At 45.7% G+C, this 24,082-nt stretch overlaps 1 protein-coding gene across 6 annotated transcripts in view; it reads right to left on the reverse strand.

Moving 5' to 3' along the window:
* The window catches only part of Wdfy3 (WD repeat and FYVE domain containing 3), a 168,058-nt gene that overhangs the window by 110,099 nt on the left and 33,877 nt on the right, over positions 1 to 24,082 (reverse strand). For 4 of the 6 annotated variants that reach the window (XM_032916269.1, XM_032916267.1, XM_032916265.1 and 1 more), the window contains exons 1-4: positions 11,873 to 12,428; positions 5,747 to 5,939; positions 4,306 to 4,492; positions 1,418 to 1,584 (exon numbers count right to left, since the gene is read on the reverse strand). In XM_032916269.1, coding sequence (XP_032772160.1) covers positions 1,418 to 1,584; positions 4,306 to 4,492; positions 5,747 to 5,939; positions 11,873 to 12,019 — 694 coding nt within the window. In that variant the 5' untranslated portion in view covers positions 12,020 to 12,428. Of the gene's footprint in view, positions 1 to 1,417; positions 1,585 to 4,305; positions 4,493 to 5,746; positions 5,940 to 11,872; positions 12,430 to 15,709; positions 15,820 to 23,050; positions 23,175 to 24,082 lie in introns of those variants that run through there. The other 2 variants (XM_032916271.1, XM_032916266.1) reach the window with 2 other exon arrangements.

A 24,082-nucleotide genomic window follows, 5' to 3' on the forward strand; every position in this document is an offset into this window, starting at 1 on the left:
TCGGAGACATGGAGATGCCAATTACATCAGGAGAATATAAGTTATGTTTACAGACAACATAGATTTTCTTCTCCAACCTTTGACTGGTTCTGGGGATGGACTCAGATTGCTAGACTTGCACGTCAAGTTTCCTTTACTGGGGAACCATTTTGCTGGCTCCTGTGGAGCCGTCTTTCTATCAGCCCACAGAAACAGTTAAGTGAAACACTCGAGGTTTTTTTTTGGTTTTTTTTTTTTTCTCTTTTTTCTTTTTTTCGGAGCTGGGGACTGAACCCAGGGCCTTGCACAACACTCGAGGTTTTAGATCTTGGACAGATTACTGTGTTCTAGAACTCTGAATGTGTGAGAGCCTACATGTATTTCAGAGGACCTCTTAACTGGTCAACCTGGGCTCTGAAGGCACGGCACAGCACGGCAGTGAGTTGAATTCTCCACCCACTCACATTTACCAAGAGAGCTATTTTATAAAATAAGTAGACTTTATTGTGAAATGTAAACTACTTGTTGGTATTTCTGTTAAGTTTTACATGGGTTCATCACGATCAAATCCTTAGTGAGTACCAAACAACAGGAACTACTGTTAGAGAGCTCTACGGTCACATTTTGGAGACTGGTTATTATTGCATTAAAAAAGCCAATCAATTCTTAACATTCTTATGTCACTAATTTGTTATTCTGGGATGGGTCCATGTAATTCCCCAAACATGCTGTGTAGCTGAGACTGACCCAGAGTTCATCATGCCCCTGCCTCCATCTCCCATTATTTGCCACTATGCTCATAATTAGGTGTTCTTAATTACAGAAGAAGTTTTCCTGTAAGGAAGTTTGAGCCTCACTACAGGAGGATCAAAATGCTAGAAAAATGTAGGAAAATTGTAAGAAAGTTTATTCCCTGAACTGAATGAAACAATGTAACTTGTCTTACGTAAGTGAAACAATATAACTTGTCTTGGGCAAATGAAACAATGTAACTTGTCTTGGGTAAGTGAAACAATGTAACTTGTCTTAGGTAAGTGAAACAATGTAACTTGTCTTGGGTAAGTGAAACAATGTACCTTGTCTTAGGTAAATGAAACAATGTGACTTGTCTTAGGCTTGCAGGGCTCTAAATGAAATACTGCTTTCCCTATGGTGAGGAAGACAGGCACAGGAGTCAACATCCAAGGAGGTAGATCCACATGACAACATGCTTCAAATGCATGAATAGAACACAAATCTCACCTGTCTTAATAATGTTAAACAGTGTTTTCACTGTTGGTCTATCAGAGTAAAGACTGGGGAAGCCCTACTACAGGCTAGGCATGGACTTTGAGGAAAAATGTCAATCACGTTCAGAGGGTAATGCACACAAGGAGTAAATCCCTTCCTTCTCCACTTCTAGGAGCTCAGAATCAGAACAGAGCTGGAAAAAACTCACCTTTGCCCGCTGGCTGAGGTACTGCAAATCCAGGCAACAGGAAGGGGGCCCCTGTGGTGACACCAGCTGGCTTCAGCTCACTGACCCCATAGGTGGTCAGAGAGGTTACCAGGCTCACCAGATCCTTCAAGGCATCTCTGCACTCTGCCTCTTTCGCTTGTTCCAGTCTAGAAAAAGTTAGATTCAGAGTCTCTTTCTCTTCTATTGATAGTCTTAAATCTGATACAGAACTGTCAATTTCAGATTCTATAATTATTGTATAAAGTACTTACAGAAGTATCTTATATTTTTCTCATATAAATATATACTTTTTAAAAAACAATCTAAAAATCCTATTATTCTGCATTATGATGCAATTGGAAGATACCCAGATCAATAAACATGGCATTGAAGTTCTGTCACCAATAAGTAAGCCACTAACCTTTGGTACAAAGGTGGTTTGTTTGCTTTTGTAAATACACTTTCTTGGCAGACAATGTTTGAAATAAATTTATGGTAAGTTCTAAGAGCTGTGTGTGCTGCATGTATTGTAGAGGGGACACTGCCACCTGAGGCTCTGAGAACCCAAAGCAAGCTTCTGAGCTGAGCTGACTTTTTCAGAGTAGCCATCTGAGGTCATGTGAACAGCCAGCCTGAGGTCATAAGAGGCCCTGAGCACAGGAGAGGCTCTCTGAGATCATGAGAGGCCCTCTAAGGACATGAGAGGCCCAACCAATGTCACATGAGCAGCTAGCCTGACGTCGTGAGAGACCTGTCTGAGGTCATGAGAGCAGCCAGCCTGAGGTCATAAGTGGCCCTCTGAGGTCATGAGAGGCCTGTCTGAGGTCACGAGTGTCACTCTGAGGTCATGTGAGCAGCCAGCCTGAAGTCATGAATAGCCCTCTGAGGTCGTGAATGCATGAGGATGTGACTTTTACTATGGCTTAAAATGTTTAAAAGAGTCTCATTCTCTTAAAGGATAAGATTTCCTTACTATAGATTAGTAGTTCTCATCCATATAAACTTGGGAAATGCAAAACACTGAGAATGGAGAAAAGACACAGTCAGCTCTATGATGCAATTTATGATGAGTTCATGACAAGTTTTCCGTGCCAGTGTTCTTCCTAAGTATTGTTTGAGATCTTCACAGATTCTGTGTGTGTGACCATGTCCGTCCCAACTCTCACCTCCAAGTCCTCCCACACCGCCAATCAGTGACTCCTCCCAGACTCTTCTACACCCGAGCCTCTTTAGTAACAATGCTTATGCACACTTGAGGACAAGGCTGGGGAGCATGCACCTGTGGTTTCTCAAGTAAAGTCAGTCTCTACGCTGCTCACTTTCCTACCATATTCACAATGGTATAGCCTCCAGTTTCTTTCCCATTTAAGTATTAAATATGCGCTCTGTGTCTACAGAAGCTCTCCTTCTGAAACATGCTTCTGATATCACTCAGAGCCAACCATGGCGTTGGCAGCTAATATGCTAATGGACTTCCTCTCTAGATGCAGATATGTGCACCCAACCAATGAACAGAAGCTGCTGACCCCTGTGATTGAAGTAGGGAAAAGCTGAGGAAGCTAAGGAGGAGGGCAACTCTGTAGGAGGACCAGCAGTCTCAATTAACATGGACCCCTGAGATCTCTTAAGACACTGGATCATCAACCAGGCAGCATACACCAGCTGAGGTGAGGCCTCCAACACATATACAGCGGAGACTCCTGGGTCTGGGTTCAGCCAGAGAAGATGCACCTAACCCTCAAGAGACTGGGGGCCTCAGGGAGTTTAGAGGTCTGGCGGGGTGGGAGGTGGGGAGGGACACCCTTGTGGAGACGTGGGGTATGAGCTGTGGAATTGTCAGGGGATAGACCAGGAAAGGAATAAAATCTGGAGTGTAAAAATAAATAAATTTTTAAAAAATTAAAAAAAAAAAAAGAATCCTAGTCTCTCACACAGATGAAAGGTTGGACTGTGCCGCTATGGACCTAGCATCATGTGCACTGGAACGCACCAATCCTACGTGGTGGTGATGCTCACGCGCCTTCTCTCCAGGATGGGGACGTACGTGGGGAAGCACTGATATTAGCCAGCAGCAAACAGAATGCACTGCTTGATAAACTGTTACTGTGGAAGTAAGCTGCAAGTTACAAGACAGCAAATGTTTTAAAGGTTATGAGCATCCAAGGGAAGGCTAGTGCGGCAGATGCTACAGTTTCTGCAAAATATGAACACAGGTACTGGGTCTGGAAAAGGATGCAAAACATTTAGTGGTGACTAATTTGTCGTATGCACACACTTGTGAGGTCTCTGCATGGTCGTTCTTGCCATTAACTTAATAAAAATAACCAGGCTTTATACGTATAACAATAATTAAAGAGGCCATAAACTTGAGAGGAGTAAGGGGGATGCATGAGGGGTGGGAGTGGGGTGTGTGTGACCCAAATGCAGTACTCAAATGAAATCTCAAAAATTAAAAAACTAAAAAAAATAAAACTAAAAAAAAAAAAATCAAACTCTCTCTCTTAAACACACACACACACACACACACACACACACACACACACACACACACACACACACACACATAATAAACTACTATAAAATGAAAAAAGCAAAACTGTAACTGATCAGGAGGAGTCCACACTTGAGAGCCAGGCTAACATGTTCTCCGGCCATTTCCCTGGTTCCTGGGAAAGAGGTCACTCTGCTCTCCTGTCTGGGCTTAGATTCAGCACTGAGCTCTGCATTTGACCGGCTCACTCAAAACTCACTTCCTGTCCTCTGCTGGGAATGAAAGGGGAACGAAGCCAACAAGACCAATGTACTAAATAAGTGTTTACTGATTTCTTCTGATTTTATCACAGTCTCCATCAAAAATTTAAAATGTAACCTTAAGTTGAGGGGTTTACCTGAGCAAGAGGTCACAAAGAAAATTATATCCTTGCCATATCCGAAAATCATCCAGAAGTGTCTGGGAAACATCACTGGAGTCTTTGAGGAAACAAGAGAGTCCCGCAAACATTTCAACAATTTCGAGGGGAGACAGGTCGTCTGATTGCTGCATATTCTGAACACACGTAGACAAACATTCTTTTTCTGTAAGAATGAAAAATTTTGCATGTATTATCTATGTCCACTGCTTGAGGAGAAAGGGTGCTTAATGAAGCATCAAGTCTTAATGTATGTATAACACGGCGCAAGGTAAATACATATTCATTATTCTAAGGGCAAACAAAGTTTCAGATTCCTGGGCAGGCTCTAGGCTGGACACAGGAGGGTGCTGAGAACAAGCTCTTATCAAAGATCTTACATTACACTTTGATGTCATTATTAAACCAAATCTAAATCACTGCTCACTACCAAATTGTTTTTGACCTTTTTTTCACTGGTGTATTAGGTTTCCCACATGTAGAAGAAAACAATTAGTTAACTCAAAACTTTCAGGACACTTTGGTATATATGTGTATCAATGCAAAATAAGTAAACCATTTGAGAAGCTATGGTGAGCATCTCAAAGGACAAAAGATAGTATGTATACATTAGGTAGATTCTTTTTAATGATGTATTTTTTAAAGTCCACCTATTTTATCTATTTTGCACCAGAAAGAATACCTGGTTATTTTTGAAATAGCTTCAGAAACACTGGCAATAACTGAAGGGTTCTAACAGGCCCAACCATGGCACACACGGCTGGGGCAGGCCTTGCTAAAAACCACCAGTTTACATTCCTGAAACTAGCCCCCAAAGTCTGTTCCTTATTGGCGAGTTCCTCTTCCTGAGGCTGACTACCAAGGTCCAGCTATGAGAGTACGAAGGCCAGCAACTAACAGCTTCCTCTGGCTCACCTAATTAACATGCCCAATCGAAATCAAACACTCGTCCGAACACAGGTTTCTTTTTCCCTTGTTAAACCACCATGTATTTGCCTTTGGGCCACATCTGTCTCCTGTCAATTCAGAGGCAGCGGCAAATATCCCTTCCGGCCTCCCTCATCCGCTATCTCCTGTATTTGTCTCTCACCCCCTGCCCTCTGTCCCTTGGGGCAAATAAATCTCCTTAGTGCTGTATACGTGGTCTCGGGGTGCCCTGCGCCAATCCTGGTCCTTTCAATTACAGCAATTGGAAATACTTGCTTCTTTTGGTAGAAGAAGGATTGGTCAGTGACAACCTACACCAAATTAAAATTGGGCATTCACACAAGGAAGAAGTAATTTTAACTTATATCCTCCATTTCCCTGTCTCAGCCAAACCAGACCTGTCAAATTTTATGCATAATTAATTAACCGAAAGGCCAATCTTTGGGCAACCTAGAGATGACAAGAGAAAGAAGGAAGACAATGTGGTCCTCACCATGTATGTACTTTACCACGTTCACGCTCAGCCCATGGCGGGAGATGGTCATGAGGACCTCCCCCGCGCTCTTCCTCCACGGCAGGTTATAGGGGGGGCACCAAGAGGTTATTGCACTGAATAAAAGCTGCAGGTCGTCCTTCTGGGCCAGCTCCTCCGCCGGAGAAACGAAACTGCAGAGTTTTACTAAGATCTAAACGGAAAGGAAAGCAGAGAATGCAGGCCAGAACTGTGACGGCGGGCAGGATAGGAACCATGAGACCAAATACCACTCAGCTTTAGAGAGGGTGCTGGGCACTCAGGCATCAGGACCACTGCTCTTAGAATGTTACAAAGACATCTAGGGTTTAGGTATGTGTTAAAGAGAACTCCCTTAAAAATACTCTGTCTTCCTTCTGTTTTTGATTCTGCTCGAATCAGGATAAACAGCAGTACTGCACTGCCATTCCGTGGTTAGTACTTCAGCTCTCTCTCTCTCTCTCTCTCTCTCTCTCTCTCTCTCTCTCTCTCTCTCTCTCTCTCTCTCTCTCTCAGCTTTTTGAGACAGGGTTCTCCATATAGCTCTGGCTATCCTGAAACTCAGTATGTAAGCCAGGTTGGCCTGGAACTCACGGAGATCCTACTGCCTGAATGAAAGCTATGCACCACCACAACTGGAAGTTTTAACCTTCTAATTTAGTTCTTTATTTGCACTGACAATACAGTTTTCTATACAGTTTTCTACTGTAAAAGGCACTGACAAAATAGCTGAGGTGAAGTGACTGTTAAATTGTTTCCATTTTATATACAAGGAGGAGATGTTCAAATAGTGTAAATCATGATTTGAAAGTATCTTTAGTTACATCCAATTGGCAGAAACTTCCTGAAGTCTTGCTTATAACGGAAGACTCTAGACCAGCAGTTCTCAACCTGTGGGTCAGGACCTCTTAGGGGGTCACCAAAGACCATTGGAAAACACAGATATCCATATTACAATTTGTAACACTAGCAAAATTACAGTAATGAAATGTCAACAACAACAAAAGGTTAGGGTCACTACAACATTGGAGCTGCAATAAAGGGTTGCAGCGTTAGGAAGGTTGAGAACCACCACTCTAGACAATCAGCTCCAGAAATGACCTAACTGACCTCTGAGCCCATTCTAGCCCCATGCTTTGCTGCACCAGGGTCTCCTCTACAAGAGAAGTCCAATTAGATTTTGCCCTCAATGGTCCCTTTCTTGTGACCTTTCAAGGTCAGGAATAGTTAACTTCTTTTTCTCTGTGCTAAACTCCCTCATCTAAATATTTTTTTTTGAGTTATAAAATACTACAAAATCATTCCATCAGCTTAAAAAACGCTCTACATGAAATGTGGGCCATCTTGGGTCAGTAAGAACGTTCCTAAATCAACTAAAGAAAGGAAGTATGTGGAATACCATGCCTTCAAAGCTACGTTCTCCTACTCAAAGTCCTACTCAAAGCCAAATGTTCTTAAACGACACAGGATTCCTAGCTCAGACCTGCCACCCCACAGGAAGAGAGAAGGCCTGAGGAGTGAACGGGTGGAAGGCTCTCATGGTTAGCAGACACAGGCACCTTCTCTACAAAGATCGGGAGGAACGTCTGTGTGCAGAGCACCCACTGATGTGTGCATGCATCCTTTGCCCAAGCAAACACAGCATGGAGAGGCTGCACACAGAGGATGTGTCAGCTCTGTTTGTTTCTGCTTGTGGCGCTGCCTTATGCGATTAGAAGGACAGATGCCACCTCTCTAATTCACAACAGAAAACAAACCGAAATAGTACAAAGTAGGAAATAAAATCCACACTAAATCCCTGCTCTCAAAGTCAACTAGATTTAATGATTCCTTCACTGCTGAGCTCTAAGATAACTGGCTACCGACTTTACCGACAAAATGACTTTTGCAAATCATTTAGCCCAATCCTTAGCAGAGGGCCGGAAGTGCAGTCTAATGCTCCTGCCTCTCCTCCCCGACAGTGCTTCTACAGTAGGGAAGCTTTACAAAGGGCAACCGAGTGTGGTGGAGGAAGGACTGTTCACATTGACCCGAATGCCTGCACAAATCTGGCTTACAACACAAACACGGAGAATGCATCTAGCTTGAAACATTTAATTAGCTGTCTCTATTAGTTTCTTGAGCAAACTGATAAGATAGGGCGTGTGGTCTGAGATAAGTCAGGAATCAAAGGGACTGGAGCAGAGAGGGAGCACTGGGCAGGGAGGGGCCAGGGTCCTCATCATGAGTGGGAGGGGGCGGGGTCTTTGCCATGGGTGGGAGGGGCCAGGGTCCTCACCATGGGTGGGAGGGGCAGGGTCCTCTCCATGGGTGGCTGCTGTGGGTCATACACATGACATCAGATCTCACAGTGTAAAGGGGAGTTTGGTTGAAGCCGTCCTGTCCTTTGCACTCAACAACTGCAGCACATTTACAGGAGCCCAGTGCTGACTTAAAGTCACCACCACTGCTTTCCAACACCGGGCATAAATCAAGTGCTTAAAGAAAATGTGAATTTTGCTAGAATTAAGGAAATCAGCTTCCACTGCGGCTTAGGGTCTTAGCTAATTTTTTTTTTTTTTTTTAAAGAAAGGCTTCATTGAGATGGGGCCAACATTAATCCACTACACTGATCAGCAAGATCTCCCAATGTCTTTAAATCCAACATCTATCTGCCAACTGCCAATACAACCATTTTGGAGAAGAGTAAAGGCTCTGAAGTTAAACAGCTTCCCAAGTTACACGGCACGAAGCGTTCAACGTTAGTTCAAGCACATGCACGGAACCAGGAGTCGGAAGATTGGTTTGTCTGTTTTGAGCTGGGTTTCATCTAGCACACTGGTACCAAGTCTGATCCTGAAGATCTGACCCCGTCCCCTCCTGCCTTCTGCCATGGGGGTGGGGGAGGTTGAGCCCAGAAATTCCTGCCTGCTAGGCAAGCACTCTACCAGCTGAGCCACATCTCCAGGCCTCCCAAATGTTTACTGAGCTGGTGTTCGGTTTGGTGATCCTAGCCCCTTTGTCCTTGCTGCAGTGGCACCTTGTCAAGGCGACCACTCTCCCACGTGGCCGCACACGGGCTGCCACCATCTTCAGCCATGCAGCCTCCGGTGTCCTCTCTTCTAGCACAGAGCCACTGGCCTCTCCAGTCAGCCTGTGCTTCAGTGGCAACAGCAGCGAGCTGCCCTAAAGTCTAGCCTGTGGTAAGCGGAGCACCGCAGCCAAAAAGTCAAAAGCCTTCAGGCGCATCTTCTTTCACCCTGTAGGTGGAAGGGCCATACCCTTGGTCTGTCACCGTTTGTCACCAAGTTGATCATCTTTAGCACAGGACGTGACGGTCTGCAGCCTTAATTATGTGCACTGCTGTGCAATGGGACTGTCGAATTTTCAGTGGTTTCGGTTTTGAATGAATTCATCATTTTAGAATTTGTCTTTTTGAAATAAAGGTGGCTTTTTAAAAATTATATTAGGCCCATGGACACACTATATTCTCAATGTTTGTTTAAAAAAATTTTTTCCCGGGGGTTGGGGATTTGGCTCAGTGGTAGAGCGCTTGCCTAGGAAGCGCAAGGTCCTGGGTTCAATCCCCAGCCCCGAAAAAAAAAAAAAAAAAAAAAAAAGAAAAAAATTTTTTTCCCCACAAAAGAACACTATACAGGGTACCTGTATTACCCGGGCACTTTAGAAAGATCTTTTAGACCATTGTTCACCCACTGTCCTATAAAAGAACAGTGGTAGTTATGGGAAGGGGCTTTCCAAAGTGCAGAGGGTGGCAAGAGCCAGTGGGAGAGAAGGGGCAGGACCCAGTATAATTGAGAATGTTTTCTTTTTTTCTCTTGTTTTTTAATTTTATTTTTCTTGGATATTTTATGTATTTACATTTCAAATGTTATCCCCTTCCCCCATCCCAATCTCCGATAGCCCCTCCCCACTCCCCCTGCTTCTATGAGGAGGCTTCCATTCCCACCCCCCCACTCCCACATAACCACCCTGGCATTTCCCTACATTGGGGCATTGAGCCTTCACAGGACCAAGGGCTTTTCCTCCTATTGATGCTGGACAATGCCAACCTCTGCTACATATGTGGTGGGAGTCATGGGTCCCTCCATGTGTACTCATTGGTTGGTGATTTAGTCCCTGGAAGCTCTGGTGGGGTCTGGTTGGTTGATATTGTTGTTCTTCCTATGGGGTTGCAAACCCCTTCAGCTCCTTCAGTTCTTTCTCTAACTCCACCATTTGTGCTGGTTAAACTAGAGGTCATATATAGAGGAATGCAAATTGACCCATTCTTGTGCAAAGCTCAAGTCCAAGTGAATCAAGGACCTCCATATAAAACCAGATACACTGAAACTAACAGAAGAGAAAGCGGGGAAGAGCCTCGAACACTTAGGCACAGGGGAAAATTTCCTGAACAGAACACCAATGGCTTATGCTCTAAGATCAAGAATGGACAAATGGGACCTCATAAAATTGCAAAGCTTCTGTAAGGCAAAGGACACTGTCAATAGGGCAAAATGGCAACCAACAGATTGGGAAAAGGTCTTTACCAATCTGTACATCTGAAAGAGGGCTAATATCTAATATATACAAAGGACTCAAGAAGTTAGATCCCAGAGAATCAAATAATCCTATTTAAAAGACGGGGTGCAGAGCTAAACAAAGAATTCTCAGCTGAGGAATACCAAATGGCTGAGAAGCACCTAAAGAAATGTTCAACATCCTTAGTCATCAGGGAAATACAAATCAAAACAACCCTAAGATTCCACCTCACACCAGTCAGAATGGCTAAGATCAAAAAACTCAGGTGACAGCAGATGCTGGCGAGGATGTGGAGAGAGAGGAACCCTCCTCCACTGTTGGTGGGATTGCAGACTGCTACAACCACTCTGGAATCAGTCTGGAGGTTCCTAAGAAAATTGGACATAGTACTACCTGAGGACCCAGCTATACCACTCCTGGACATATATACCCAAAAGATGCTCTAACATATAACAAGGACACGTGCTCCACTATGTTCATAGCAGCCTTATTTATAATAGCCAGAAGCTGGAAAGAACCCAAATGCTCTTCAACAGAGGAATGGGTACAGAATATGTGGTACACTTACACAATGGCTATTAAAATAATTCAGCTATTAAAATGACTGCATGAAATTTTTAGGCAAATGGATGGAACGAGAAAATATCATCCTGAGTGAGGTAACATAGTCACAAAAGAACACACATGGTATGCACTCACTGATAAGTAGATATTAGCCCAAAGGCTTGGAATATCTAAGAAAAAAATCATAGATCATATGAAGCCCAAGAAGAAGGAAGACCATTATGTGGATGCTTCATTCCTTCTTGGAAGGGAGAACAAAATACTCATGGGAGGAAATACAGGAACAAAGAATGGAGGAGGGACTGAAGGAAAGGTCATCCAGAGACTGCCCCACCTGGGGCATCTGCAGCCACCAAACCTAGTCACTATTGCTGATATCAAGAAGTGCTTGCTGACAGGAGCCTGATATGGATTTCTCCTGAGAGGCTCTGGCAGAGCCCTACTGATATAGATGAGGATGCTTGCAGCCAACCATTGGACTGAGAATGTTTTCTAAGTTTAGTATTTACAAGCTCAGAGACTCATATATAAGTAGAAATTACATGGACATTCTTGTCATTATTAGACATATTCCCCAAATATCTGTATGATAAACTCGTCAAAAATGATTTTCCTTAGCAATTACATTTTAGAGACATTATTGATGCTTCGAATGTAATTTTAACAGCTGGATGTGTTAGTAGGAACAAATGCAGCAACACCTAACACTGTCTCCAAACGTCCCAGAAAGTACGTCCATATTCCCTCTGCGTTTACACGGAAATGCAGTTACGAGGAGAAGCCGTATCATAATAAATAGGACAAGATTCCATGAAAAGGGGAAGAAGCAACTGGGTGTAGGGTTCACTTGCTCCCAGGACCTCAGCATGTGGGGGCTGAGACAGGGAGCTGTGGGCTTGAGGTCAGTCTGGCCTACGCTGTGAGAACCTGACACAGAACAAGACGAAAGCAGACCAGGCCGGACATGCTCCGGTTCACTTTAAAGACTGTTCCAGAAACAAGCGTGCAAAGCCGCAGTGCCCTTACCTGCACAAAGGCTTTCTGGAGCAGTCCTCGGCGCTCTGCTAGAGGTAGCTCGCTCTGGGCGCCCCCACCTGCCTCAGGCACATGGGGAAGGTCAAAGAACAGATACAGACATTTAACCAGGGTGGAAGGCACTGACATCGTTGTCATGCAGTCCACGGTTTTCTGGAAAACAAACCAACAGAAGTGAGTAGATAGACAGACGGAACCACCATGATGGGGACAGCTGGGGACAGACGGGACGGTGATCTACCAGCCACGTGCGTTTATGTGCACAGGGAACTCAAGCCCACCTCGGACTGACCAGCAGTCAGTTTGTCGTTTGGACAAACGTCAATCACATGTTGAGACTGGTCTGCCGGTCGTGCCGGGAGTTACTTATTAAACGTGTTACTTATTTATTAGGAAGCTGCTTGTTTCAAAGAACACGAACTTGCGGGAGTTAAGAAAACCACGGTCAGAACAAATGGTGAAACTACCCAATTCCCTGCTCATCCTCTCTGGCTCTCTCACAAATGAATAGAACTGAGCGTACATCGCAGGATAAATGTGATAGCTAAAATAACAGAATAAAAAAAAGGGGTGGTTGGGGATTTAGCTCAGTGGTAGAGCGCTTGCCTAGCAAGTGCAAGGCCCTGGGTTCGGTCCCCAGCTCCGAAAAAAAGAAAAAAGAAAAAAAAAAAAAAAAAAAGCCAGGTGGCACAGGCTGCAATCCTCGCTACTCAGAAGGCAGAGACAGGAGGATCCCAAGTTCAAAGTCAAGTCAACTTACTGAGAGCCTGTCTCAAAAGAAAAATTAGAACAGGGCTGGAGATAAACTTGGGAGTAGAATTCTTGCCCCGAGTCTAACCCTAGTACAAAAAAGTACATGAATAAATGAATGAATGAATGAATCAATCAATCAATAGAGTTATTAACCACTAAGCTGTATAATAGTATTTGTTGTAATGCCACATTTATCTTTATTCTCATTGGGCATTCCTGGGTGGGAGGACATCTGAGAGACAAGAGCCATCACCAATACAAATGACACTGGGTTACTTTCAAAGACTTGCAAGGAGAAATTATAGACAAGCTTTTAGGAACTGTTTCAAGCTAACTAGTATGATGTCGCTACCAATGCCCATGGTGCGGAATGAGGTTATGGTACAGGAGGGACCGGTATTATCTCCCAGTTCACTCGTTCGCTTTCCCGTCGGGCGTATTAATCGAGTGTGTGTGAGACAGACGGGTACATGGAGAGTTTCAGAGCTGCATGCAAAGACTGGGGATCCCTCCCTCTCAAAGGACCATTCTCTAAGAGCACTAGGGGATCTAAGTAACTCCGACACAAACTCCCACTGACAGTGCCAGCTCATACAACCTAAAGGGAATGGTCACAATGTCCGGAATGAACCAGGTAACTATGAATTATTAAAGTAAGTAGGGGAAAACGCCGCCTGGAGACACACAGGCTGTCAGACCACATGGCTGCATATCTGAAGAACTCAAGAGTCTGAAATGGCAGACACTTGAAAACCACAATAGTGAGTCCTTGTTCTAGGAACAGAAGGTTCGCAGGTCCGTGATTTATTCCTCGGAGTCAACACTGTACGGCTGATACTAGAACTGCACGGTCCTCACATTACAAAGAGAGCAACCGAGACATCGTTTGCACGGCCTGCTGTAGGGGGAGAGCTAACTGAGAGGGTTTGCTCAGTGACCAGTAAACATGGGCTCACATTCTCCTAAAATGATGGCTGGCACCCAGTGAAGCATTACCAACAAAAGAGAAGGGAAGCAAACCTCGGAAGGAAAATTCGAATCATCAGCCTAGAGTAGCACAAGCCATAAACTAGCAGCGATGTATAGAAACTCATGCACAAAGCCACAGGAGAGACAGCCTCATCAAACACAGTAGTGGGCGAGGGAGAGGAGAGAGAGCTTCCAGAGCAGTGGCTACACTGACAGCATCCATCCTGCAGGCCCTCTGCTCTACCCAGCTGCCACTCACTGCTTCTCAACGCCCCAGGACACCTAACAGTTATCTAACAGATAGTTAAAGTCTTTGTCTTTCTCCAACTTTCCTAAATCCAATTCCTCACCTAGCCCTCAACCTCAATACGTTTAGTTCCAGCATCTCTGTTGTCGAGGGGCTACATTCCCACGTACATGTAGCCCATCACTGTATGTCAAGATACTCTACTGTCTCTCGCTCTCCTGTACGTAGAGTCAGGACCACCGCCATCTTGCTTTCACAGTGGGGCCAGCAGGAAACGCGCTCAAACAAAAGCAGCAGCCCAAGGCACACTGAACTTGCTTTTTAATGCATCACCAGCTCCCTCTCCCACTGGGCAGAGCAGTACGGTTTCCGCTTACACTTGGCGTCCACACCGGCATCTCCCAGGTGTTATCCTGTAATGACTAAGGCGCCAATAGACTCTTTTCCTGTTTTTGAGACTTGGTTCCATTGCACAGTCCAGGCTGGCCTCTAACTCACTGTCTAGCCCAGGCTGGCCTCTAACTCACTGTCTAGCCCAGGCTGGCCTCTAACTCACTGTCTAGCCCAGGCTGGCCTCTAACTCACTGTCTAGCCCAGGCTGGCCTCACACTTTCCCATCGTCCTGCCTCAGCGTCTCGTTCATAGGTGTGCCACCGTGCCTGCCTCTTTTCTTAGTCTATGCATTCAGGGACACACATAGCTCATGTACATTTAGTGAGTTTCTACAGTGCTACTGTTTCTGTGCTACAGTGCACTCGGGACGAGAAGACGGCCTAGGCACTGATAGACAGTATTAACCTTCAGAAACACTTCAGTTAAAACTTAACCCAGAAACACTCCAATGAAGCCATAACACAAGGGCACGGATGGCAACTGTTTCACTTAAACGTTAACATTCAAACAGCACACAACAATATGACACTTTCAACCACATCTTGGTGCTGTGGTGTAGAGACGTCTACAGGTATCACCAACAGCAGATGGGAATGAGAACTTTCCTAGTTCCTCAGGGCGAGTGGCCAGCCACCTCCGCTGGCCTGGGACTCAGGGGAGGTCTGGGATGCAGGGCTTTCTAGGCTGAAAGGTTAATAGTTCAAGTCCTGGAGTTAGGACAAGTTGATGCGGCAGGTTCTCTACTGGAACGCGTGGCTACGGACAAAACAGCCCGCTACAGAGAACGTGGGCTGTCCCTCGGAAGAGGCCCACACGCTGTGCTCAGGCTGGAGAGGGCTTTAAGACTGTAGCTGCTAAAGGTTCTCACTGCCTTTATCATAAGGGCCAGCGCTAAGGACTCTGGGCTTCCTAAGTCCACTGAGTTAGGACACAGGCGCCAACATTAGTGTCCTTTGCATCCAAGAATGTCAAAGGACAGAAGGTAAGATGTGCAAATGGCTCCTGATGAGAGAAGTCTCCTGAATAAATCAGGTGAAAAACATACACCATCCCGAAACTCAAAATGATAGGTACTACTCCTTACTTTCTGTAAAAAATCAGAAATGCTCATCAATATTCTGTGTCATTTACTCATTAGCTTATGAGATCACGAGTACATTTTTCAGGTCAGAAGTTTCCTAGCGTGACTCAGGCCTGCTGGGCGTGCTGGCCACTTCCCACTGGCCACCTGTGGAATGACCACCTCGCTGCTACGTGCTATGCTCCACTACGGTACGTTTATATGTTTCACAACATGACAAAGACGGGAACCCTGCCCGGGCCATTAATGCCTCATGGGATGGAAACATTAAGACGCAGCGGCTGTCCAGCTGTCGTGAGAAGCACAGGATCCACGGACTACAAAGAACTGCCGCAGAATCGGAAACCACAGGAGGGCTCGGGCCGCACACAACCCCGGCACTCACCTGACCAGAGGATGCCAGCAGGTTAATTGTTGTTAGGAGCATCCAGCCTCTACTGGCTTCTTCGCTCTGATTGATCTCCAGGAACTGGACTATGGCCCGACTTGCAGCCTCTATAAAACCAAAGCAAAGCCAGTAAATAGAGAAAGCCCTTATAAACTTAAAACACCCGCAAAACATACCAGGGAAAGGGTTGCGAGCACACAGCATTATTTTTTCTCTATGAAAAAATTAAATGCAATCTTAAAATGGTTATGTCTGTGTACATATATACTTTATGTCACCGTGGTGGGCATCTAAAAAGGTACTTTAGGGAAAGCCCCGGGTAAACCAATCAACAGCACTGAAGGAGGGAGGAGGTGAGTCCTGAGGTACAGCAGCCTGGGAAGCAAGCATGGTGGCTAAGGACTGGGGAGGTGAGGGCAGCGAGAAAATGGGAGCGGACGATCAAACAAGAGAGGGGCAGAGGATCCAGCTTGACGCCACAGAGCACAGCAAGTAACCCGCTCACCATCCAGAGCAGCACAGGCTCCAAACCACGCCCCTGTTAGGAGCACTGGCGTGATCAGTAAATGTGAAATTATGAAGGAGCTGAGGACTGAACTTGATCTGGGTAAGGCGAAACAAGGGAAGGCATATTACTTTAAGACTGTTAACCTGAAAGCCCTGTGTGTGGCACACCATGGGACCAGGACAGTGGTAGGCACAGGATAAGAGTGAGATGCCGCCAGGGTGCGTGAACACAGGGGACTCTGTAGAGCTAGACTACATGAGAGGCTAGCCTGGGGCAATAGTGGGGCGTATGAGCTTCACCCACAGAAAGCTAGAGTTACAAGAACACCTCAAAGTCCATTTAGTCAGTTATGACTTTAGACTTGCGGGGCCTGGCAAGACGGCTCAGCGGGTAAGGGAGCCCGTTCCTGAGCATGGTGATCAGATTCGAGCAGGACTCACCAGAGGAAGGAAAGAAATGGCTCCCACAGGCCATCTCCTAATGCCTACCAGTGTACTCTGGACACATATAAAATGTATTATAATAAATCATTTTAAGAGAGAGATGAAAATGGACAAATCTCTAGACAGCCTCTTAATTTTATGAGCAGTTTGCCAATTTTAAGATCCGGCATGAGTAAAACTTGTCAGATGGCAGTGGCTCTGAGGGGCTGGGGGAAGACAGCAGAACGCACTTCACATTTCACACCAAGGAAGCTGACTGGAACAGAAAGCCTCGGAGATGTCTTGTTTTTCCTCACTGTAACAGAGTCACATGTGTTTGCTTAGGTAACAGCTCAAATCTCATACATGATGCTGAGCTGGGCACGTTCACCTTAACGTGCGTGCACCTGAAGAGCTTTTAACAAGGAACATCAAACCATTTGTTCTCGCTGAGCCCGAGCTGTGGGAGCTCACTTTCAGGACCCCTGTCCTGCTTAGTCAGTTTTCACAGAACTGGATGAGTGATTTCTATTAATAAGCTAAGCCCCTTCTGGTAAAAATTTAAAAAGTGGACAAGGTAAGTAATTTGCTAGCCTTAAACTCATCTTTAAATTCAAGCTGTCTAGTCTGTAAGAAATAAAGAAAAATATGAGACAGACAGGCAGACAGGCAGACAGTACTAGAGAGTTCAGGGGTCAGGCTGGCTGTGCAGGTACGAGGTCCTGAGTGTGGCCTCCAGAGTCCATGCTAACAAAGAGAAAGCAAGAACAGGGAGTGTGTGACAGTGCACACCGGCTGGACTTACGGACCTGGCTAGCTCAGCTGCAGTTATCTGCAGACATTCTGGATCAGACGGGGGCCTTCAACATTTACAGGAAGGGGAGGGACTCAGAAGGGCCCTTACCTCCTGATGGTGGCTGGGATAGAGGGTCACTCTCTTCCCTAGCAAGCACACTGGAGAGCTGCCCGCTCACCAGAAAACCGCCTCCCCCTGTGCCCAAGTGAGCAAGCCCGGCTAAGCTCAGTGGGTTAGGGAAGAAACAGACAGGACAGCAGGAGAGGGCTTGTTGGAAAGGAGGGTTTTGGTGAAAGAGGAAAGGAATGGGAAGAGATTAAATCTCATTACATAAAAATGAAAAAGTGTCAAGAATTAAAAGGAATAAAAGCTGGGTTTGCGAAGAGGTGGAGACAGCAGGCTCCTGGGCTCCCTGGCCAGCCCAGCCTATGGCGAGTTCCAGGCTAGTGAGCATTACCCAGACAACAGGCCCTAGGCTGGCCTCTGGTCTCAACGTGTGTGTACATGTGTGTGCACACAGACGTGCATGCACACTCACACACTCATATATGAACTAACAAACAAAACCAGAGCAGCCAAGTGGAAGCCAGTACCTGAGAAGTTACATTAACCTATGCTGGCTCTCCAGCCCTTCTCAAGCGCCTTGGTAACCTGGGGTCCTGGTCATTGACTGATCACAGTACTGCCACTCAGAGTGTGCTCAGCGAGTACCTGCTGACAGGCAGCCTGACCAGGGCACAGGAAAGATGGCCCAGCGTCACCCAGATCCAATTCACTGTGGGCAGCTGGGATTCCTCAATCTTAAGGGAGGGGAGAAAAGAGCTTGTATCTCACAAATTTGAGACAATCTCATTCACAGAGAAGGCAGAAGACATCATTCAGCAGTCTACTTCCGAAACTGTAGCTTGGGAAATGGTTGTAAAATTGAACTGAAACTATTTCTTGAGAGGCTACAAAGAAGCCACTGATATGGGTCAGAAACCATAATCCCCTTCCCCTCAGAGTAAGTAAACAGATACAAGGTAGACAAGTCCCCAGGTGGCTCTAACTCCTGACCAAGGCAGACTAAATACACTCACTCTTTACAACTGGGCAACTGTTATTTTAAACTGTGGGCCTCCAGTTTCATCAGGCAACATCTTTAGAATCTGACTTGTACTTCCGACCATGTCGGGTCTCCTGGCACGCTGGCACACTAACAACAGCACTGGTCAGTGTCCCCAGTGTTGCTCACAAAGGAGAAAAAGGGTTTTAAAGAACTAGATCAACTTTACAAGCCACAACACTGACCTTTTCCTGGTGTAGAGGGCCAAAGGTCATAGACACATGAGGGTTTTGAATACATTTGGAATGAACACTATTAACTTTAAAAGAAAATGATAAAACATGTTTTTCGCTGCCATTCAAAAGACTATCAGTTATTAAACACATGGTGTTAAAACCAAAACATCCAAAATGTATTTTGGATTTTAAACCATTAATACTTTTGGCTTATTACATTTATCTGTAAATAATAAGCATTTATACTTGAAAGTAGTTTATCATCATCATCATCATCATCATCATCATCATCATCATCATCATCATCACCATCATCATGGGGTGTGTGTGCACTTGGTCATGCGCACAGGTATGCAAGGCCTTACACAGCATGAACATAGAAATTAGAAGCAACACTGGGAGCTGGCTCTCTCTACCACCATAGGTTCCGTTGGCTGAATTTACATGGTCAGACTCTAACCAACCGGGCCATCTTGTTGGCTCTATTTGTCTTGTCCTGAGACAGACTCTCATGCAGCCTCGACTAGCCCTGCTCGCCTTAGCCCTCTGCTTCAACCCCTATGGCCATGCCTGGCAAGAACTTTTTAATGCATTTTCTTTGACAGTGAACATTAAGAGACTCTTCATAATTTAAAAGAGCTGGGGAAAGGGGGCAGGCATTATCTGGTAACAATATTCATGCTCTGTGGGAACGCCAAATAAAGAAAATAGTGGAAATAAACCAAAAAGGACAAAGCCAGTATAATCCTTCTCTTTAACACTTTGCTGAACAATTCTTTTGGAGCGGGTAGGAAAGACCAGAGTCACATCGGTACAGTGGGGCAACTGGTGCTGGGCTTTGAATCACAGATCTGGGTCTTTGTGGCTGGATAAATGGAGAAATCCCAAACTCCCCTGGTGAAACGAGCTATTGGGCTGGGGAGAGAGCCCGGTGATTGATTACACACACTGCTCTTACGGGACTGGAGCTCAATTCCCAGCACCCACAGGAGAGAGCTCACAACTACCTGGGACTCCAGTTCCTGGGGTTTAGACGCCTTTTTGTCGTCTCCGAAGGGATCTTCAAGCGCACGCACAAACAGGCCACATGCACAAACAGGTAACTAAAGATAATAACCTTAAGCAGTGACAAGAAACTGATTACATCCTCACACAACAAATAAACGTGTGCGGAAACAGCCTGTTCTTTAATTAACCTACCGGTTTCGATCTATTGTCATTTACAGTCGAAGCGGTCCTCCACTCTTAAGTGAGGAAGCAGGCCGTGGAAGCATAAACATCACTTACAGCATCTCTAAGACCATTTATCCAGGCTACAGAAAAAAAAAAAAAAAGCCCTGACTTCTAGCTACAAACATTGTGTCTTTTAACTTTAGTAACATTTAATAAATCTCAGTTGGACGACCGTAAGGGTGATAGCGTCGGTGAAGACACACATTAACTCTGAGTTTCAACAAGTGGTGAAGTCTCACGTTTCCCACTGCACACCAAGAGAAACGGAAGGAAAAAGACTAACACAGACAGCAGAGCTTGGCTTGGGCTAATGAGGCCAAGAACGCACACACCCTCAAGACAGACGTAAGTTCCAGCAACACGCACACAAACTACAGGGAGCTCCAGAGGACAAATTTAGAGCGACTGGCGAAGTCCACTCCCTCCCTCCCTGTGTGAATTACCTTGAAGGCACAAGCCGCTCGTTCCAATTATGCTTCAGGATGACTGTGTGAGTAGAATTTGTAGTGTTACAGCATTCATTTTATTAATGGAGAAACAAAGACCTAAACAGCCTTGCCTCTCTCACAAAACAAACAAAAACAAAAACCCAAAAACCCAATAAAAAGAAAAAAGAAAAGAAAGAAAAAAAACCAAAACACTGACCCATAAAGTTACAGATTTCCACAGCCTCTGTACTTGCTTCTCTTTATCTGCCACATATGCACGCCTTGGGGATGAGATTACCGGGCGGTCAGTGTTGTGGCTCTGAACTCCGAGGAGGACAGCACAGCACACCCTTTTTCAGGTTGGGAAGGAAGGCTGGGACATCTAACTGGGGGTCTGTGACAAGTCTTTAACCCTGTCACCAGAGGACTGGGCCATCATCACCAGCCTCTCTCTCTACCCCCAGCACGGTGCCACTGGGGGTGGCACTACCGGGTTTAACCAGGGCCTCTGCATGTAGCAGTGTCACCCACGATACACTGAAGATGTAAGAGTACGCAGAAAACTCTTAGGAAGCCTGAGTAAGATTTAAAATGTTAACGCTAATATTGTATAAAATATGGTAACTGTACACCTTCAAATCCCTTAATAATAAGACGCCAGCAATGGGGAAAGTAAATGAGGGGCATCCTGAGATCCTTGCATTAGTGTACTGCATTCTTGTATTACTCTTGCTATGTCGGGGGGGGTCTATAAATACTTCACAATTAAAACTTAAAATGCCTGCATAACTGCTACTGTAATTAAGAGTGGAACGCTCTGTTTAAGACACCTGCCATCTCACCCTGAAGACTGTCCTCTGCGTGTAAGATCTTGAAGGGAGTAAAGGACACAAATCTGTAGTTAGCAGCGCGTCTTCCCACAGACAGCTCAGCGTGAAAGGATCAACAACGGTGACAGAGAAGCCAGTGAAACAAGCCTGGGAGCCTTTCCTAACCTCAGGTGTCACCTGTACAGAAAACGCGATGACCAGAGCTAACATCACAGCGAAATTCCCCTTCCTGCCACCTGTCTAAAGCCACACAAATCTTACATCACAAATCTTTGTTCTGACAAAATCAACTAGAACAAGAGTGTGTGCTAAGAGAGGATTCAGTCCCACCTTGGGTGCGGGAGGGAGTGGGTCAGACACTTTAACCGTCCCTCTCAGACGCTTTTCAGGTACAAACGTAGTCAGAGCCTCCTCAGTTTCAAATCTGTTCATTGAATCACATACTGTATCGCCCCACAGGAATGGATTTAAACCTCAATTAAAGACATTCTAATTACTCCACAGGCTACCTGACGGGCTTGGGTTAAGATGAACATCTCAGGTCACGCACTTCACTATTTGCTGAAGTGCCCCTGCTCTGTTCTGATCTCCCATTGTGACCTGACACACGGTTTGGGCGTCTGGGAAGAAAGCAGGGTGGGTCCCTCACAACGGGATGAGTACACACAGTACCGAAGTCCTGATAACTGGCTGCCTTTCTGTCTCCCAGTTGAGTTCAGGGAGAGAAGGGAGCTATCTGTAAAGCAGAAGAAACACCAGTATACAAGGACAAAGCAGAAACTTAACACAGAGAGTGCACAACCTTCCTCCTCCCCTCCTGTTGGCTTTCAAACTCCCAAGTCAGATAATGTCTTCTAGGCACAGTCTGAATAATTCTCTCGGAAATCCTTCTTTCATGAAGAGAAAAATCACCAACAAAATGACTCAAGACAGCGACCTCACTCCAACCTCACAGAACCGGGTTGCAGCCACAACCAGAACTTTTTGTGGAAAGGATTGATCCAATCCTTGCTACAAGATTGTCCCAGATGACTGCCTCCCCGGGCTCCTGCAGAATGACCTCGTTGGCCTAACCCAACGTGGGGTTCCTATTGCTGGGACCAAACACATGACCACAGGCAACTTGTAGAGGAAAAGTTCATCTCATCTCACACTTCCAGGCAAGAGCCCATCACTCAGGAAAGTCAGAGGAACTCAGGGCAGGGGACAGAAACAAAGGCCATGGAGGAACGTCCTTTATTGGCTTGTCCAGCCTGCTCTCCCATACCATCCGAGGCCATGGGTCCAGGGGTGGCACTGCCTTTTAGAGAGCTGCCTGCCCTCTGCCGAGTGAGCTGAGCCCTCCCATAGCAATCACTAATCAAGACAACGCCCCACAGGCCAGCTAGTGAGGGCACTGGTCTCAACTGAGGCTCCCGCAGCGCAAGTGATTGTAACTTCTGTCACGCTGAAAACAAACACAACAGCCCTTAAGATGCACACACACACACACACACACACACACACACACACACACACACACACACACGTGCGCGCGCACACACACCCCACTCAAGAAGCTGAGAAACAGAAGAGTAGTTTGGAAGAAAAATGTTTTGATTACAGCAGTCAAGAACATTCCAGGGTGGCAGTGAGAGAAACTGAAGTAAGGACTGTCCGTGGGGGAGGAGCTTGTCCAGACAGGAGTGTGAGCACAGGCTGCAAAATCTTATTTTGATGAAAATACAGAAAGGAAGCAAGAACGAAGAGAGGCGGCCGGGTGGGCAGACTGCAGACTGACTGGACGCCTCCCACTGAACTTCAACAGCACTGGTAGACTCAGGTCTGCGTCTGTAAGTACCTGTGGATTTGTTTGACGCTCTCCTCCGAATCTCCGTCACCATTAGTCGGGAGACTTGCGTGGTGAACTGCAGAAGGTCAGAAAACTTTTCTGTCATTGTACTTGGCGGGGCATTTCCAAAAACCTGTAGGTGAGAGAACGCATTTAATGAGTTGCCGCCCCTTTTTGGTTTTTTGGTTTTTTTCTTAAATCATCAAGTTCAAAATATAGCGTAACTTGAAGATTGAGGCACACGAGGGCAGCTACGTTTACTCTGGGCCTGCTCACACCCAAAGATCATGGCTTTTGAAAGAACACATCTGGCCACGTCTTTATACATGTACTGAGTATATGACTAAGTCAGATGGGAACGTCTCCACCTCAGAAAACGCAACCATTCTCTGAGGAAACCTCACCGAGACCTTAGAGAGATGTCACAGAAGGGGGAAGAAGCAGGGGTTGACAGACAGTGAGCGGGGCTCACCCGTCATTTGATATTTCAGAAGTTTCTCATCTCTAATATAAGGCTGTCAGGAAAATGACTAAGGAATGGATAGGAAGCTCGTAAATAAACTTGCTTTTGTGGAATTAGACAAATGAACGTTGGAATAAATAATTCTTACAGATAAGCTGGTGTGGGCTCAGCAAAGAGGGACAGAGTGAAAACTGGGCAGCCTGTCATGAGAAAAGTAGTGTTTTGGTATGGAGAGAAGGCTCAGCAGTTAAGAGCACTGACTGCTCTTCCAGAGGTCCTGAGTTCAATCCCCAGCAACCACATGGTGGCTCACAACCATGTTCCCATTTATGATATGGATTTACTATTCCAATGTCACTATAAAGAGATCAAATGCAGTTCACACATTTCCCAAGCCAACACCACACTATGCTTTTGCAGGAGCGCCCCCTACGTGGAAGGCTGGTTGCTTGTAAGCAGACTATTCCTACAAGCAAATGCTACCTGGAGACTGTTATGGGGATGCTGGGGCTGAAAGGAAGAACAGCTGTACACAACTCTACCCTAGCTCAGGACACTGGGATGGAGCCCGCAGGCCA

This window comes from Rattus rattus, chromosome 11 (assembly GCF_011064425.1).
Source record: "Rattus rattus isolate New Zealand chromosome 11, Rrattus_CSIRO_v1, whole genome shotgun sequence".
NCBI classification, from domain to species: domain Eukaryota; kingdom Metazoa; phylum Chordata; class Mammalia; order Rodentia; family Muridae; genus Rattus; species Rattus rattus.